The sequence below is a fragment of the Dendronephthya gigantea genome, unplaced genomic scaffold (assembly GCF_004324835.1).
Source record: "Dendronephthya gigantea isolate DGI-Jeju-01 unplaced genomic scaffold, DenGig_1.0 000024F, whole genome shotgun sequence".
Lineage (NCBI taxonomy): Eukaryota > Metazoa > Cnidaria > Anthozoa > Malacalcyonacea > Nephtheidae > Dendronephthya > Dendronephthya gigantea.
In genome coordinates, this window is record NW_021163034.1 from 217,597 (window position 1) to 236,723 (window position 19,127).

The following is a 19,127-nucleotide window of genomic DNA, read 5'->3' on the forward strand; positions in this document are numbered from 1 at the left end:
TATTTTCATTGATAAAATTAGGGTACAATGTAGTAGAGCTTTAGCGTTGAACCGTTAGTATCTCTGAAATTTTCAAATTAATGTAAAATGCGCTTATCGTATGTCTTACAGGACAACTGGCAAAAATGCAGCCTCGTTCCAAGGCTCTTAGAACACTTTGCAGAGAAACTTGCAACCTCTCCAAGCATCCCCGCGCGTTCTACAACTACAACAAGCAGAGGCCGGTAGTGTATTTTACACAAGTTAGCATCAAATGCAGTTTAATGAGCAGCTGCCTAGAGTATACAATTTCTCGATGTTTTAACCTAAAGGGAGATTGCAATAAAATTATGATCTTGTAACTTGTAAGAAAGTTAAGCACTATATTTAAGAGTGCGTTTATATAACAAAATAGTGTCCATAGAAGTGTTAATAGTGTTAAGTGTTCATACTGATGTGACTACTTTAAAAGTGTTCATACTAATGTGAATCGTTTTACCACTTTTCCAAACTGATACTATTTCTCTAAACCTATTGATCAGAGCAACTCAACAAGTTATTTTGGACAGAAAAACTTCCGTGTTAAACGTTTTTCTTTCAAACAAAAGGAAAATAACTTATGGTTTACGACATATGGCTGGCTGATAACACAATTGAAATTTTCAGCTTTTGGCAGGAACTTCGACGGTACGAAAATAGATACAGTTGTATACTCTTTTTCTCGGGCTCTTAGAGCGAAATCGGTTGCTTTTTTAACGGATGTTAGTATTATGGGCATTGAAGGCATCTCTCCAGCATACAAAATGAAATTGACCATTCGTTTGTATGAAACAGTTTCACCTTGATGTAGTAGAGAAACGCCCAACTTCGCAAGCGTCGTCTCGAATGCCCGGTTTCCATAAATACTTTCGTTTGCCGCGCCAAGCTCATATTTTGGGCAAAACCAAATTCCTTCGATAATATTTCTATTATCACTTGGTTTGAACCCTTGAATTCGAATTTGATCTGCTTCCATGCTGTGGGTGACGTGAACGATTGGTGTGTTTAAATCAATCAGGATATCCTCCAGTTCCGAAGGAAAGAATTTTTCCTTCTTTCCATATGTATCGATAAACAACGGTACCTCCAGAGCTTTAAAGATGGTGAGACTGCGAAGAAATGGAACCACTTTAGATTCGCTTCCAAGCGGTTCCTGATATGCCTCACTCATTCGAGACTCGCATCGCCATTTGCGCAGAAAACTTCGTATTTTGTCATACACAGGGCCTTCGAAGCACTGATATCGAGAAGTATTTTGTTGAATGCTAAAGAGTCCTTGAAGTGATAGAAAAATGGTCGATAGTGAGTTTGTATCATTTGAAACTCTCAAGAGAAGATACTCTGCCATTTTCTCGAAACCTTGGTCGGACGTGAAAGCATTTAATAGCAGGTCGCCTTCATCCGTTGGCGGCGCTATAGCCGCCATTACAGGCATAGTTAATCCTTTTGAATGATCCATATTAAACTCCCAGCGAGGTGTATGTTTCTGTATAACAAAAATGGAAGCGGCGAAAGATACTTGCCAGTTGCTACGAAAAATCACGACTCGAACTGTAAGACGGTATCTATATTAATCAAACACATAAGGGCAAAGACAAGTGAAAGTTCACAAAATAGTGTGACAGCTTCCTGTTGTTTACCAAGAAACAGGCCCTCATCCATGTGTCCTTCAACCAATGAGAGAATTGCATCTAAAGAGACAGTAAAATCTACTGGTGGGAGAGTGGGAAACCGTAAACGTTACAAAATAAAGTCATCAAAAAATAATTAATTTTAGCAACACCAACATGGCAATTTCTATGTAATAGAATGTTTCAGACAGCCTAACTTATTAACTTGATTACACCTTGATTTACATCATTGATTAACATACAGGAAACTATCACTGACATTTGATTGAGGATAGTATGAACAGAATATCGGTTCCAATTACATGTAATGAAAAACGCATGTACGGTAGATTTGTCTTCGGTTGTCAGTTAGAGAGAGTCTCAGAGAGATATAGCGAGGACCTATATTTAACAGTTATTCTGCGAACTCGAGTCGTATATGAGCTGATAGCCGACGAGGCGCGTATCGCCGAGTTGGCTATCGGCCATATACGACGAAAGTGAGCAGAATAACTGTTTTATTATATACACAAACTTTGTCGCCCTTTCGGTGCATTTTGGCGTGCTATTATCAACTAAAGCTTGAATCTCTATTTCACTCAACTACTCCCCAAATCTTTCAGCCATTTTGTTTACTTTCTCCACCAGACAGATATGAGCTAATATCTGTGTAGTAGCCAACCAATGAAATTGCAGCATACCTCATAACTGGCGCTTGTGTATGTAATAACAGCAATTATTATACAAAATTCAGTTATCTGCAAGTGAGCCTGCGGTGGTTAACAAGCGGTACTCATTTGAATATATTTATATATTAATAATTGATGTATTTTTGGATGTTGCTATTAAATAAGGTTTTTCATTGTAACAAACCATGTTTACTATTCTTCAAATGTATAATAAAACAATTATTGAATTCGGTTTTTGTGATATGCAGAGTTATCAAGGTCTCGGTAAGCATTATCAGCCTTGCCTTTGGCTCGGCTGATAACGCTTACCTCGACCTTGATAACTGTGCATATCACAAAAACCTCATCCAATAATTGTTTACTATTTCATTTATTTGTACGCCAGAGATAGCTGTAGAGATCCACTCTTCAGGTAAGGAGTGATTACATATAGTCTTAGTCGATTGACAAATTTAATCAAAACGAATCATTCCTAATCAAACTTAATCATTATCTTACTATAGAATGTATTTTATATAATATATTACAAAAAATCTTACGGCGTAGTCGTGACCTGTCTTTGGAAATATATTCTTTATATGGCTATAAATTCAAGTAATTAAGGCTGAGAATGAGATGTACTTACGGTACTAAAGATGTTTTGAAGCAACAAGACTGAAAGTTATACACAAGTATTATTCATTTTATACTATTCTATTTAACCATTAGACAGTAAACATTACAAATTAGCTTGTGCATTGTCCATTTCAACATCACCAACCATACCAATTGCATCAATTTCAACACGAGCACTCTATATAAAAGAAAACAAAAGTGAAATGAGGTAACTTAGCATCAAATGTGGTATAACAACTGCCTAAAATAGACCAAACACTTCTCAACGTTTCGACCTGAGAGCCTTTGTCAGGAGAGTTAGTATACTAACTCTGGTTAGGATGCTAATTTGTTTGAAGACGCTGCCACGCTGCTCCCTGGTTATATTGGTATAAGGTAAATATCATTTGGCAGAAAGGTGGCTCTCAACTGTTTAATATATTGATTAAATAGATAAAAAAAGTCCACCCAAATTGCAAAATTATACTATGAAAGAGGAATGTCAGGAAGATTTTATTCAATTTTAGGCTTAATTTGCCAACCTCCTTGTCCTCTGAATTATTGTATTGTAGTTTGCTAATAAGACTAACTTTTGGTAATTGTGCAACTTCAAGGGCCACACGTGCAGGCTTTGCTTCTTTGAAAACTACAAAACGGCAAAGGCAAAGTCATTAAAAGCATCATCGCACTAGCAATATCAAAGCATGGAAAACGTCCTTACATTCAGAGTAAACTTTATTCATCTCATCATAGTCCTTGATATCAGCCAAGTACACAGTAACTTTTACAACCTTTTCCAGTGAGGAATGCCCAGCTTCCAAAATATTTTTTATATTGCTGAGAGCCTAGTTATAAGAAGAAAAGGTATCAGTACCTCTAGACCTAATGCTTCTTAAATGTTTTATTTCACTACAAGTTTGTTTCATTAACATAGTGGTAGTCTGGCATGGTCATAAAATGAACATCGATTTACCTGTCTAGTCTGTGATTGAACATCAGTGCCAACCATTTTGGAATCCTAATAAAAAATATTCATATTCATATAAACTCAATTTAGCAAAAAAATCACAGTCATTATTAGATTTCAAAACTTAGCTTTATATCAACTGATGGCATGCCATTAGAAAATTACAATGTAAAAATATAATTTGTTTCAATCATGCACAAATTTCCATAATCAAGAACAAAAGAAGCAAAGAAATCTATACTGTACTTAAAGAAACATTGCAAAATTAATACATTCTTTGGGTGTGGTAATCTTATATGGGAGTTTGGTCAGGTCCACTAAGAAGTAATTTTCCCAGATTAAACTTAAAATTAACCTTTGGTTCCTTTTGTATTTAGAGACAATATCCATTTGAGGCAGAGGGTATTATAAAGTAGGGAAATATCTGAACTATGAGATGGATACTTTTGCAAGATGTGGGGTCATTTAAAATTCTAAAGCCTTGCATTGCAATTCAATTAATTAGTGCAGGTCTTTTACTGAGAGTTTTGGGAGCCAATCTCAAATGTTTGGTAATGTTTCCCAAACCCACACTGCATCAAAGCAAAAATACAAAATTACACATGTTTACTACAAAGCACAGCACACAGATATATTCAGTGAACAACTGTCGGACTGCAATAACTGGTTTTAATTATTGGCTCGCTTGGCTGGCCCAAATTGAAATCTTATACGAAAGTCACGTGAAATCAATTTATTGGAATTTCGAAAATATAAATATTTGTCCACGGTAATACTTGTACTTCCTTGTACAAAATAGTTTGCAAGAAAGTCTAATATAGGAGAAGGCCGGTGCAGATCAAGTACAAAACAGCATTTTACCTTCGGGTCCAATCCGAGCTGTCCTGCCACGTAAATCGTACGATCTGCCACAATAGCTTGGCTGCAAAATATTTATACATCGCTTTAAAAAAATCATCTCAAAAGATCCGTCAAGTACTCTTTCAATCTCTACCTGTACGGTCCCCCAGCCTTCGGGGCGTTTGGAGTGCTAATTACTCTTCGAATAAGTCTTGAAGCCATAATTTTCTTCAATATTTTCTTTGTGTAAGCAATTTGCAAAAAATTCGCTAATTTTCGTACACGTGAAGCAAGAAGGCCGAACTGAGAACGAAGGATGCCGAAGAACATACGATTGATTCCGATAAAGGAATATTGTTCATTGTCAGTGTTGCCAAGTTCGGGATTTTATCCCGAGATCTCGGGATTTTTTGAAGCAGTTGGGATTTTTTTGGGATTTATTTCTCAAATAGTAATCTCGGGATTTTTTTAGGGATTTTTTGGGAAAGGGAAGTTTGGAATTTGGGAAAAGATGTTTTCGTTAAATTGACAAATAAACATGTTAAAAATCTAAGGTAAATTCATACTTGCGGCAAAAACGCTACTCAAAGTCACTCAATAAACACTATTTGTCCTATTTGTACAATCGGTTATGCAGAGAAGTACCGCTTTTGAAACGCAAACTGACCGGACTGGGTACTAGGGTGCGCCAAGGCTGAGGACTGGGGTCGAAATTAGAATCTCGGGATTTTAGGGGGAATCTCGGGATATTTCAGGCGCTTACTTGGGATTTTTACAAAATTACAGTTGGCAACACTGTTCATTGTTGCTTGTTCTTGTTGGACCCATGGTTGGACCTTACCATGGTCGAATATACCATATTCCAGTTTAATCGATCTTACCATGATAGTTACGCTCAAGGGCCAAGTTTTGCCTTTTTTTTTCACTTTTTAAAACAACTTTATTTGGGATGAAGATTTGTACTGATTTCTAGTTATGTACATTGTACAAAAACATAGATGTCACTCAAGTCATAATGCATTATTAAAAGCCTAGCTAATAGTCTAATACGCAGCTAAACTTGACAGTTTAGTGTTATGATTTCATCTATCATCTTGCTGCACATGAACAATGCACGTGGCACGTGGAAACAACCTTTGAATGGACCACCTTTAAACCTGTGTGTAATTTCTCCTTTTTCATTCAGATAGCCAAACCATTCCTGACTTTCATCGTCTTTAAACTGAAAAACAACAGATTCTTTTAGTTAAAACTACGGTTTTTCTCGTTATCAGTTGATTAGTTTATTCACTTCAAATCATTCATTCTTTATCAATACCTAAACATGTTTTTATAATACTTGAATCTGATGAATCATTCCAATAGTTATCCGTTCAACCATTATCCACTGATATACTCGTTCTTTCTTTTTCAATTGATTAACTGATCATCAATCTGGCATATAATCTACGAATTCGATTTATCGATAATATAATTATCGTCGTATTGATCATAATCTTACACCATGTAATGATAATCAAGTCTATTATGTATACTGATGGTATAATTAGGATAATTATTCATTGATTATTTGATGATACTCATGATAGATAGATTTTTCGATTAATTCAACTGAGTCATATATCTGAGTGACTGAGTCAGTGTAACTGATGCTTGATAATGATAACCTAGAGCATTGGTTGATAAAAAGGTACAAACATGAACTCACATGAGTCCAGGTGTACTGAATTACTTTGCAGAAACTTTCAAAATGTTTCAAACATTTTGTCTCTTTGTAAGCCATGAGAAACGCGATCAGAGCTTCGCAATGCGGCCACCACAATTTCATATTCCACTCCAGTTGCGTTGGTGAAAAACCATCAGCGTCCAAAAAGTAATACAATCCTGAATTCTCAAAATCCCATCCTATCGCGAAGGGTAATTCTATGAATTTTTCTATCGCAGTGCGTTTTAGGTCATCATCGCCACAAGCCCGGGCGTGGTTCAAAAGAAACCAGCCCGCCTCTATGGCATGGCCTGGGTTGATGAGACGCCCTTCGCATCCTGGAATCTCGTGACCATTCACATCAACATTTTCTAAGATAACAGTCCCGTTTCTCTGAAAGGTAAAAGTTAGTACAACCGTAGATTTGATTTGTGTCCTGACAAGCCTTGTGTAATTCAAACTAGATACAAATATTTCTGAGCTACAACACCAGACGTTTATATTAGAGGAATCGCATTTGGAAGCACAATTAACGTCGACTCGACCCTCGACTTGCTCCCCTCGACAAAAACCGATCTTCCCTCGTCAGTCACATTCAGTCGACGCACCTGGACATGTTTTAAGATTTCATTAACCGCCCATTGCAGTTCCCCTTCATACTGTGACGCCATTTCCTTGTCATCACAGACCTCATTTAAAACACAAATGACCATCATAGGAATGCTCATTTTATTCACTGGAGGTGACCCAGTCAACTTAGGTCTTCCAAGGCTAGTGTCATCCACATGAATCCAATGAAGAACAGAAGACAGGACAGAGATGGCTTCATCCTAGACATACATAGGGACACTCAGAGAATGTATTATATTCACTTTCAATTTGTTCTTAGCAATGGATGCAGGAATTAGAATTCTAACCCTTGGTCTTAGATCAGCACCTGATCCATTTATATGAATGAACCATTGTTGCACAGTAAAATTTTACCTTTGAACAGTTGTGATGTGTATTCCATGTGCATCCATATATCAATAGTTTGACCCTCTCAACAAATACACAAGAGCTTGTGACATACGCTCACCTTGTATTTACTTTCATTGGTTGCCTGGTAGAGTCCAGTCATTGCCATGATGTAGAAACACTCACAGAAGATTGTTCGCTGCATTTTTATTGGTTTTCCATCACAAGTAGTTGCAAAATAACATTTGTTGTCCTCAGGCCTTTTGAAGTAGGTTTGAAGAAAATCCCCACCTGAAAGAATTATATGCACTTTGCACAACACTTGTTCATCCCAAGGTTAAGCTGTCTAAGAATGTATACTTTTCAAGACAAAACTAACACAAGCGAAAGTGACATTATATATGGTTTATTTCTCCCAAGTTACTCCGCATTCTGCATGATACTATGAAATCCCAAGTATCATAAATATGTTTTGAACACTGTCTTTCAAATTGGTATGCGTCGATCACAAAACATGCATGTCAACAATTAAATCATGCACAATTCATAATTGTTTTGTTTTTGAACCTCTTAAGGACACCCACAGCCTGCCATGCCCTAACTTCATTTACCCCAATCATGCATAGATCTGTTAGAAGCATTTCTGCAACTCACATTCAAATTTTAGATAAACAAATATAATTTAGGCAGTTAATTGTTATACCAAATTTGATGCTTTAGATAAACAAACCTTTTCTTGCCGCAGCCAGAATCTCTTCCGTGTGATATTTTTGTGTTGTATTGTACAACTTGCAATACATCCAAACCTTTATATTTTGAAGAAACAATTGATTACAGCAGCCAGGTATATTGTTAAAACTTCAGCAGAGGAGTCAGCACTATATGTATATCAGCACTATAACTATTTGTGCACTTGACCTAGATTATAGAAATCAATTTACCTGTCGACCTTGTAACCATCCGTATTTTGTTGTATCATAAACCTGTCCATTTTTATCCAAACAATTGTGAAATCCCCTTAAAACAGCCATGAATAATGTTCTTATTGTACAATGAATCCACTGAACTTGGAGTATTAGGAGAGTCAGGAGTGTTTACTTTACTTTACGCAGGATATTTTTTTGTGTGTGAAATTACAAATTGTTGAAACATTTTGGTGTGACCACTTCAGGCAATTACAAGACTTGCAAATTTAGTTTATCACCAAATTTGTGTTCCTATGCAAAAGTCACAGCATTATACTTAGAGTGTGATATCAAGAGCTGTTATATGACACGCCAGATTAGTATTTTGCATAAATTTATGCCTGCCAAATGTAGTTTCTACTTTTGGCTAAAGTACAATATATGTACAGTATATATAGCTGTTAAATAGGAATACAGGGTGTCTCAAAAAAAAACGCAACCACTTAAATAAGCAAAGCTTTAAAGCGCAATAGATAAGCACCTCTGGGAATTGAAAATGGCTCTTAATCCTTCATTTAAAATGCCAAAAGTCGTTTTAGCTGAACTGTGGTGCAAACCCGAACAATATTAAGATTCTTGCATATTTAAGTGGTTGCGTTTTTTTTGAGACACCCTGTATAATATGTTTATACCCATGAGAAGCATCATGAGAATTTTCCAACCAAAACTTCATTACACCATCCAACTCATTCTCAATTTTTTCTTTGAGCACCTTTAATTTGCAAGTAAGATTACCAGCGTTAGAAATGCCATTGCCAGCCATTGAAAGTTTTAAACCTTCTAAAATATTTCCCTTATTAAAAATAATTGGTTTTTAAAAAACACGCAATACTTCATGTTGCTCGCGGACATAAGTGATATATAACTAATATAAGTCGCTATACAGCGAGGTCACAGAGGCGAGGTTGTGATTTACTTTTTGAATCTTTTGCTGCAGTAATTTGCTGGTTTAAATAAATAAAATAGTGTAACTGTGTAAAGGTTAAATACGATTTTAAGTGTCGCGTGTATTTTGGCGAAATAATGGACTTTCAAATTTAAAAACATCAAATCTTTTCAGGGTTCAACGCAAAGTTGTTTTTAGCCTATATATATGTGGCCTTGAAAAGTATTTGCTGGTTGCACCAAGCGTTGAGCCTTGAGGGATTTTTTAAAAACATTTTTAGGGCTATGAAATCATTGTTATAAATGCCAATGCATTAATCATTACTGAAATAAATGCAAAAGTAGCTTTTGCTTTTGCTTGAACACTACAACACGTAGTGAAAGTGACGCAATATAATGTGAACATACTCTGGTGCCCTGATTATCATTATATAAGGAGCGTTTTATCTTTTTTGTTATTTGTAACGTTAAACGTTCCGATGAATTATTTAACACTTCGGTCTCGGGTCCACAAAACATAACGTTTCCTTCGTTCGCAGTAAATAAGTTTTTTATTATATACCACTTGTCAAAGAAAAACCAAACTACAAGGTAAACAATGAAATATCTATTGATAAAAGACAATTTCAAATGGATAAAAGTTGTCATTTCCCATGAGATACCACGTTATCTCAGCAGGGGGTCGGCGCTGCGACTCTGCAGGGGGTCGCGCCGGAGGTCGCGCTGGCGACATCAAAATTCGCTCTCGACCAATGAAACGTTACGAACACCAAACTTTGACAAGTGGTATAATTATATAACAAAGCTTTTTATTTGCTAGATATTGGTTTCGTGTTTTCATTTTCATCCTTGTATATATTGTATATAGATTAGCATACAGTTTTATTTACAAGTTACAATTGACTGTCACTAGTCCTACGGCGTTCATATCGGGAGAGGTGTTAGAGACAATCTCAAAACTTTCGTACGGTAAAGATAATCGAGAGTGTCAAGATTACTGACAAAAGCCAAGATAAATTTTAGTTTAAAACAAGCGATTTTGCAAATACCAATGGATTTCTCTGACGTTCTGAGCAACTTCCAATATTATTCGCGCTCGTTTTTTATCGCCTGCGCCTCAACGGCCGTGCTCATGAATTTCCTGGTTATGTTCCTGCTGGTAAATCCGAAATTCGCAGAAAAAAAAAATAAAATGCAATCGCGTGATGCTGTTCAGTTTGGCTTTGTGCGATCTCCTCTACGAAGCTACGACAACAACCTTGCTCTTTTGGACCAATTCTTGCAAGAATGCCGGAAACTACCAATTGCTATATTTCTTTTATCTCGCCTTCAATCTATGCACCATATTTCACATTTTCGTGGACATAACACAAAAGACCGTACTGGAATTCTATCTTCCATCTCACGACACTTTGTCCTGTTGCGTGTGTTGGAGCGTGGCTTCGTGGCTGGCTGCATTCGGACTTGCCTATGTGGACTTGAAGACAGGGAACGGATTGTTGGATTTGGACGTGAGTTACATGACGCTTTTAGGCCGTTTCAAAGCATTCGGATACATTATCCTGATCGTGATATTCGTCTGTGGTATATTAGTTGTCATACTCACGTTATGCGCTGCGAAACCACCAGCAGTCATGAAAAAGTCGCCGCTTGAGAAGTTTCACTGCCCGGAGATGAACATTCAGGAGTCTTTTGCTGTCTTCGAGTCGCCACAGGGTTGCGACTTGGTTTTCACCTGTATCTTCTTGGCTATTTTTGTCGCTTGGTGTGGATGGGTGATACTTGCGGTGGACAGCAGAGCGTTGAAAACCGTTGAAGTCATGAAGAGTTTCGAATTCATCAGGCTGGCTGCGCGTATCATGAGTCCAATGACGATACTGTACCACATATACCCAGTGAACGTAGTTAGATTGTGATCTGTCGCACAGACTGAGTTAGTTAAGTTGCGTTTGAAAAACACATTTGACTCAAAACAGTTTTCGCATGCAACACGTCTGAAACGCCTGGTCAGGCTCTAACAGAAATAGAATGTATAACTGTTGGAGAACAAGGTGGTCCGCTGTTTTTTTAAGATAGCAAAAAGATGAAAACCGAGTGACTCGTTGAAAATATTTCTTTGTTGTAGAATAAAAATGGTTTCAAACTGGAACCAAGGTAATATTCCTCTAAAAAAGGCGCTCTCAAGTGAAAACAATAAACTGCGATAATTATGAAATATAAATTTACTTAAAAACTGTAAAACTCTTTTATATTGTTATACATTTATACATAGTTAGTTCACGTGATGACGTACAATACAATAGTATTTATAGCTTATGATAGTCTGATAATCTTTGCTCTTCTCAGGTTTTCAAGATCCGATAATATTTGATTGCATTCGAGGATTCAAAAGTTGAAGATATTTCGACACTCAAGGTTTCAAAAACAAATGATCTTCGACTCTTCTTATACATCTTCAAAAGCGCTTCTTATATAGACTCTCTTTTCGAAGCTGTAAACTAAGCGACAAACTTCGTGGTTCCTGGGTAAACTAATTGATATTTTAACTGCAATTTTGCCTTTTTCTCGTGATTTCAATGTTCTAGTAACTCTTCTGAGGACTGAGGCCGTTAGGTCGGGATATCGAGGAAGATTTCGTCTTGCTGTAACTGATATCCGAGAGTTGTATAATTACACTTATAAAAATCTATCGAGAATAAAAGAAATACACAGCAAAATCCAAAAATTCTTATAACAACACAAATCCACTTGTTTCAAGATAGATATATAGTTTGCTTGAAATAGGATATCCATGGAAGAACACAGGAACAGCTTTACTGAGAAGAAGCTCACTTATATTTACGAAGAGCTAGTGTGTTTAGTCTAGCTTGAAGTGCATTAACAGTTAGGTAGTGAAAGTGATGCAATATAATGTAAATATACTCTGCCATGATTATATAAGGAGCGTTTTACCTTTTTCGTTATTCGTATAACGTTGCGATAAATTATAGCCCTTTATTTGCCAGACATTAGTCTCGTGTTATCATTTTCATCTTTGTATATATATTGTATAGATTAGCAGACAGTTTTATTTACAAGTTTCAATTGACTGTCACTGATCGTACGGAAAGATAATCGAGAGTGTCAAAATTACAAAAGCAAAGATATAATTTTAGTTTAAGACAAGCGATTTCGCAAATGCCAATGGATTTCTCCGACGTTCTGAGCAACTTCCAATATTATTCGCGCTCGTTTTTTATCGCCTGCGCCTCAACGGCTGTGCTCATGAATTTCCTGGTTATGTTCCTGCTGGTAAATCCGAAATTCTCAAAAAAGATAGAATGTGATAGCGTGATGCTGTTCAGTTTGGCTTTGTGCGATCTCCTCTACGAAGCTACGACAACAACCCTGCTCTTTTGGACCAATTCTTGCAAGGATGCCGGGAACTACCAAATGCTATATTTCTTTTATCTCGCCTTCAATCTATGCACCATATTTCACATTTTCGTGGACATAACACAAAAGACCGTGCTGGAATTCTATCTTCCATCTCAAGACACTTTGCCCTGCTGCGTGTGTTGGAGCGTGGCTTCGTGGCTGGCTGCATTCGGACTTGCCTATGTCGACTTGAAGACAGGGAACGGATTGTTGGATTTGGACGTGAGTTACATGACGCTTTTAGGCCGTTTCAAAGCATTCGGATACATTATCCTGATGGTGATATTCGTCTGTAGTATATTAGTTGTCATACTCACGTTATGCGTTGCGAAACCACCACCAGTCATGGAAAAGTCGCCGCTTGAGAAGTTTCACTGCTCGGAGGAGTCATTCAGGATGAACATTCAGGAGTCTTTTGCTGTCTTCGAGTCGCCACAGGGTTGCGACTTGGTTTTCACCTGTATCCTCTTGGCTATTTTTGTCGCTTGGTGTGGATGGGTGATGCTTGCGGTGGACAGCAGAGCGTTGAAAACCGTTGAAGTCATGAAGAGTTTCGAATTCATCAGGCTGGCTGCGCGTATCATGAGTCCAATGACGATACTGTACCACATATACCCAGTGAACGTAGTTAGATTGTGATCTGTCGCACAGACTGAGTTTAGTTAAGTTGCGTTTAAAAAACACATTTGACTCAAAACACTTTTCGCATGCAACACGTAAAACGGCTGGTCAGGCCTAACGGAAATAGAATGTGTCGCTCAGCTGTAGGAAGAAGAACAAGGTGGTTATGTTTTTTTAAGATAGCAAAATGTATATGAAAATCGAGCGACTCGTTGAAAAAATTCTTTGTTGTAGAATAGAAATGGTTTCACACTGGAACTAAGGTATAATATTTCTATCAAAAAGTCGAAATGGGGATATGAAAATTAATACATCTTCAGCTTGATAGCCAAATTTTTACTTCAAAAGTGAAAGACAATTTTATATTGTTCTACATTTATATATAATTGATTCACATGATGACATATAAAATACATTATTATATAGCTGATGATTTCAAGGCTTCAAAAAGCTGATGATAATCTTTGCTCTTCTCAGGTTTTCAAGATGATGATAGTAGCTAATTTTGACTCCATTCTAGGGTTCGAAAGTTGAAGATACTTCAATATTCAAGCCGGGTTTCAAAAGCTAATGATCTTCGACTCTTCTCAAGCTTCAAAAGCTGATCTTGACTTTAAACTAATTTACAAACTTCATGGTTCTCGGGTAAACTAATTGATATTTGAACTGAAATTTTGCGTTGTTTACCACACAGTGTTCTGGGAATTGAACCCAGAGGCCAGTAAATTTCTCAAGTATTAACAACGAAGGTGTAATTTACGATCTAATGCCTCTCTCATCTTGATATTTCTTGTGGTATAAATGTAGCTTTTCAGTACTATTTTTCAAGCTTCGTCTATGCATCGAAATAAACCCGTTATTCAACGTTTTCATGCATGAAATCGAAAGAACGCCATGGGACAAGTGAAAACGATTCGGTCATATTGCAATGGTTGCTTTGTTTCATGAATTTGGCCCCAAACATGGACACTGTTTTTTTTTAAGGAGGGAAACCGGAGTACCCGGAGAAAAACCCTCCACCGAAATCGAAATGCCGGAGTTCCGAAGCCGAAATAGCCGAAGGGGACCCCCCCACAATAAAGCTATATTTACATGTTTTATTACATTTTGTATAATTAGATATCTATTTACAAACTACAGCCTGAAAAAAAGAACAACACAATTAATGAACACATATTGAAAAAAAAAGCCGTTGCATTAAAGATTTTAAACGCCATATTTGAAGGTTGAAATGGGAATTAGCGCGCGCAATGTCCGTCGTGTCAGATAAACCCAGATGTGGATTCTCAATCATGCGCTTAACCTAACTTAACCTATGGTGCATCCTATATCGCACCCTGGTGATCCTCCACAAACTGGGTTGCCATGCGCCTTATATGATTGTTCAAGTCAAACTCCCATCCAACCTTCGTAGAACCAACATTTTAAGTGTAAAAATGCTGTTCTTTTATATAGTGCGTGGCATACTTTCATCGAATTTTCATTCCGACGTTAACACGATCTTATGTTTCCGCAGAATTACGATTCGCTGAAGTATTCAAGTACCAAGTATCAACCGAAACCGCCATTTCATTTTTGCATTTTTGCCGCGAGCGCTGCATTTTAACGGTCTGATCTGGATCATGCACTGATGTCGTTGTCGGCCGAAACAGATTACGAATACGGTCAGTTGTTTTAATCGTCTCGTCAGTAGCTCCTAAGTCAGACCGTGCGAACTCCACTTACTCCGGCGAAGATTTAAAGACACAAAATCTTCGTCCGAAAGTGCGCAGCGTGCAGCTGAAAACACTCCGTTCCATAAAGAGAACATTATAGAACAGGTGCTCCAGCGCGAAGGATCATTTACTGCTTGGTACTTAGCGCCACAACAATTTTTCAAATAGAAAAACGCTGCTAACGACGCATAACGTTTACCCCCGTCAGACAGTTTTCAGTTTAGATGTCTCTAAGTGAAAAATATCTCCGAGCATAAACGTTAACCGAACGCGCGCACTACGATACCGCTTTGGCTGACTGAAGATCAAGAACAACCATGCAAGTTGGATGTTTGCAAACCAGTTTTTAGACGATTTTTGCAGCTGTGCTTGGTCTTCCTCAGACGTTCCTGGTGGTTTAAAAGACTGCGCCGCGCGCTGCTTTTAAAAAGTCGTCGTCGATTACCAACTTGGAATCTGAATCCGCCAACTCTTTTTGCGCGGTCGAAATTCAAAGATTGCATCTCTGCCATTTTGCATACTGTTGTTTTTTTAATTTTGTGAAAAGCGCCATCATTACGATGGTCATATATATTAAATGCATGCACCTATCTTTTTTCTTTAAAATAAATATGCCAAACAGTTGAGGTATTATGAACCTAAGTTAAAACCTCGCACATGCGACCGAGGAACCATGCATCCTAACCATTAAACCTCAACTCTGTGTTGTGTGAATTTCATTTTAGATTTTAACTTGAAAAACCATGCAAAAAGTTTCGAAATTTCACGATAGCCATTATTGGACTACCCTTAGCAAAGACGTCAAATGTATATACACACGAGTGATAAATTTTCACGAAGGAACAACACACTCACGAGTTACAACTTTCAAACGGCCAGTTCAAAAATTTAACATGCAATGCCAAAAGGTAGGGACTAGGGACCGGTCCGACTAAGTGTGGAAAATACATTTGACTCAAACCACCAGGAGACCTTGAATCCAGACTTAACAAAAGCCTATTTGATTGCAATGTAAAACTTAACTGGAAGGTCTGGATTCGAGATTGCACTACAGGACTTATAGTATATAATTATATAATGTGAACCTGAAAGTAGTCATCATCTTTATCTGTCATCGCAAGCAACTTTGGCGTCGTCGTATCGGTGGTCATCGTCATCGGTGGTCATCGTCATCGGTGGTCGTCGTATCTGCTGTGGTCATCGTCATCGGTAGTCGTCGTATCTGTGGTCATCGTCATCGGTGGTCGTCGATCGGTTGTCGCATTTGTCGTCGGTGGTTGCCGTCGAAGTCGTCGCCGGTCGTCTTCAAAGCATCAATCTTCATTTGTCTCATCTTTACCAATCCAATGAACGTTTGAACTTAAAGCGTGGAAAAATCGTTTACAGTTCGTTATTCTCGTTTCACAACTTTGGTTCACTCGCTTGCAAGACTCCAGTTCGTGTAATTCAGACTTCAGTTCGTCGTTCAGAACAGCATGTAGTTTTAGTATATGATTGATGTAAATCAGCGTCAACGGTTTCTCTGGCGTAGGAAGATCAATCCAGTTTAGTGCCGTTTGCTGCTGGATCAGTTATCTTTATAACGCTCAGTTTTAACCAATGGAAACGTCAAATCAGAAACAGAGTTGATTTCATTTCGTTTAATATCTTGACCTCGGCGCAGTTAATAACACGTTGCTCCATTGGCGCGATGATTTCTTTTACTTTGTATCATTTATCATGACTTGATACTTCATGTTAAGATTGGATGTAAACGCAATCCCAATTCGCACGCATAATTTTTGTCCTACATTTTTGTCGAAAATTCTAGCCGAAATATCTTAAATTCAATTCATTTCAACTTATTCAGGATTGTTGAAATAACATTTTTTAGACACAAGTATCCCCGCATATAGTCAGGGAAGCAGATTTTAACAATTTTTTAACATTTTAACGCAAGCTGTTTCATGTACACTTGCGTGTTTTTTTTTCCATTTTAAACCGATGCAGACTAAAGCATTATATACTGTAAACCCCTTGCAAAGATCTTTTGACATGCGGATAGTTTTGCCTATAGCTTCAACACAGAAATACAAATGAGGGGCCCCTTTCACCCGTATTTCACACGTAGAAGCGACCAGTTAAAACTGGTTAGAAGCCTGTACTGAAGTTCGAAAATTGAAACTCAAGGAAGGTAGACAGAATATTACGGAATAGTCCAGCATCACATTGCATGCATCATGAATAGTCGGTTGGTATCAGATGCCAAACAAAAAGTGAAAAATGTTCCCGTTAGAAACGACTCGCGTTTTGAGTTTCGACCCTAAGCATATAGCAAGGTCTGGAAGTAGGTATATGATATAGCAAGATCTGGACACAAGTGTATGAAATGACCGCGAGCATATAGCAAGGTCTGGAAGTAGGTATATGATATAGCAAGATCTGGACACAAGTGTATGAAATGACCGCGAGCATATAGCAAGGTCTGGAAACAAGTGTATCAGATGACCGCGAGCATATAGCAAGGTCTGGAAACAAGTGTATAACATGACCGTGAGCATATAGCAAGGTCTGGAAACAAGTTCATGCGATAAATAAAAGCAAGTCTGTAGCTTGATAATAACCATATAGCTTTGTCTTACAGCGAGTCTAATACATGACCGTGAGCATATAGCAAAGGTCTGAAAACAAGTGTATAACATGACCGTGAGCATATAGCAAAGGTCTGGGAACGAATACAAATGCCACTGGATTAGGACTTCAATTTGGCAAGTTTATGAAAATCATTTCATCGGTGTACACTGAAGACCTTCTGCTCAAATAACAAATACTTTCGAGGCTCCAGATGCGCTCCTGAAGTACGAACCATCGTAAACACTCCAGTGACTTCGCAGTTCAGTTGCTTGCACCGAAACACGCTCCGGACGCTCGGCCGAGCTGCCGACTCTCCCCAAATTCCAATCGGACCCGCAGGCCTCCCCCGAGAGATGTGCATATGAAGGGCGGCGCCTCCCCCCACATGCACACAACTGACACCCGGGGAAAATCAACATCACAGTCGGACATTCGAAGCATGCTCCAGTGCAGGCGACTGAACTGTGAAGTCATTGAAATGTCCACAAAAATTCCTACTTCAAGAGCACAAATGAAACCTCAAACGCATTTAGAATTTGCACAAAAGGTCAACAATGCACACAAATAAAATGGTCCCCATGCCCTCACCCCACTGAAGTCCACGTGCAATCATGAATTATTTGCCCTTTACGGTTGTAAGTGGCATGTACCGGCAAATTTTGAATAGAAAACATTTTCGAATTTGCGCGCACTTAGGAATTGCATTCAGTCACCTTTCTTAGTTGCTTTCAGTATTCTTACATTTCCTTTCCTTTTGCTTTGAATGATTGCGAACGTTTCTTTCTAAAAATTGAAAAAAAGGAGTCTTGATGAGTACGCGGTGAAATTTAAAGAAGCAATAGCTAAAAATCTACACAAACATCGTGTCAGGATAGCCTGTCTAGACATTTGAAATTTTTTAACCGATTGAAACTGCCAAATATTTTGATGACACCCGCCCTCTATATTGGCTTTGTCGAGATACCACGCATAGGCGATATAAGAAAATCAGTAAATTCGTGCGCCTGGCCCTATCGCTTCGTGTCTTTACCAGGTCAACATTTGTCAAAGCGTTAAAATATACGAATTCAAGATAGGATTTTTCTCTGAATAAACTCTTATATCCCATATATTGCGCTAATAAGTCTATATATTATGAACAAAGCAATGAAAGTTTTAAATAACGCACAGGGAGTTACTGAAGACGATCAATTATAGCCCGAGTACTCATTACTTATAGCTTCGAATACAAACTGTTATGAAGTAAACTAATTCACGAAGGATTTACATGCCTACGGAGAGCAATAAAAAATCGAGTTTCGCATGAACTAACCTTGCACGAGGTCACATCTCTTCGAAATTTTGCGTTTTTTTCCCAAGGATTTTCGCTCTAAAATGATAAGGAATGAAAGTATGAGTTAAAGGAGACTTTTGATAGCAAAACTGATCAAATATTGAGAAGATTTGCCGCAAAAATCAAACAAAATTGAGGCACATGGTATAGCAACTGGCAATGCAAATTTGGGCGTTTAAATTCAACCAAATGCGTTGA

General features: G+C 37.8%; 2 protein-coding genes across 2 annotated transcripts; both read right to left on the minus strand.

The window, feature by feature from the left end:
* Positions 1–2,989: 2,989 nt before the first annotated feature.
* Positions 2,990–5,022, minus strand: LOC114522928 (2-iminobutanoate/2-iminopropanoate deaminase-like). Its single transcript, XM_028543713.1, has 6 exons — positions 4,873–5,022; positions 4,740–4,800; positions 3,885–3,929; positions 3,633–3,756; positions 3,502–3,557; positions 2,990–3,110 (listed from the first exon to the last, which is right to left on the minus strand). Exons 1-6 carry the CDS (start codon positions 4,938–4,940, stop codon positions 3,036–3,038), a joined length of 429 nt encoding a protein of 142 aa, XP_028399514.1. The 5' UTR covers positions 4,941–5,022; the 3' UTR covers positions 2,990–3,035.
* A 750-nt stretch (positions 5,023–5,772) lies between these two features.
* Positions 5,773–9,108, minus strand: LOC114522766 (N-acylglucosamine 2-epimerase-like). Its single transcript, XM_028543515.1, has 7 exons — positions 8,978–9,108; positions 8,322–8,397; positions 8,111–8,186; positions 7,502–7,671; positions 7,032–7,253; positions 6,427–6,816; positions 5,773–5,940 (listed from the first exon to the last, which is right to left on the minus strand). Exons 1-7 carry the CDS (start codon positions 9,106–9,108, stop codon positions 5,773–5,775), a joined length of 1,233 nt encoding a protein of 410 aa, XP_028399316.1.
* Positions 9,109–19,127: the final 10,019 nt, after the last annotated feature.

What these genes read in the sequence shown, in the direction of transcription:
- LOC114522766 (XM_028543515.1), bottom strand. Translation starts at nt 9,108, where the DNA reads ATGGCTGGCAATGGCATTTCTAACGCTGGTAATCTTACTTGCAAATTA. An exon ending in AAATCTTAAAACATGTCCAG is followed by an intron (nt 6,817 to 7,031) that starts GTGCGTCGACTG and finishes TTTACCTTTCAG; the next exon opens with AGAAACGGGACTGTTATCTT. An exon ending in TTCAGTACACCTGGACTCAT is followed by an intron (nt 5,941 to 6,426) that starts GTGAGTTCATGT and finishes GTTGTTTTTCAG; the next exon opens with TTTAAAGACGATGAAAGTCA.
- LOC114522928 (XM_028543713.1), bottom strand. Translation starts at nt 4,940, where the DNA reads ATGGCTTCAAGACTTATTCGAAGAGTAATTAGCACTCCAAACGCCCCG. An exon ending in AAGGCTGGGGGACCGTACAG is followed by an intron (nt 4,801 to 4,872) that starts GTAGAGATTGAA and finishes AATATTTTGCAG; the next exon opens with CCAAGCTATTGTGGCAGATC. An exon ending in TTCAATCACAGACTAGACAG is followed by an intron (nt 3,757 to 3,884) that starts GTAAATCGATGT and finishes TCTTATAACTAG; the next exon opens with GCTCTCAGCAATATAAAAAA.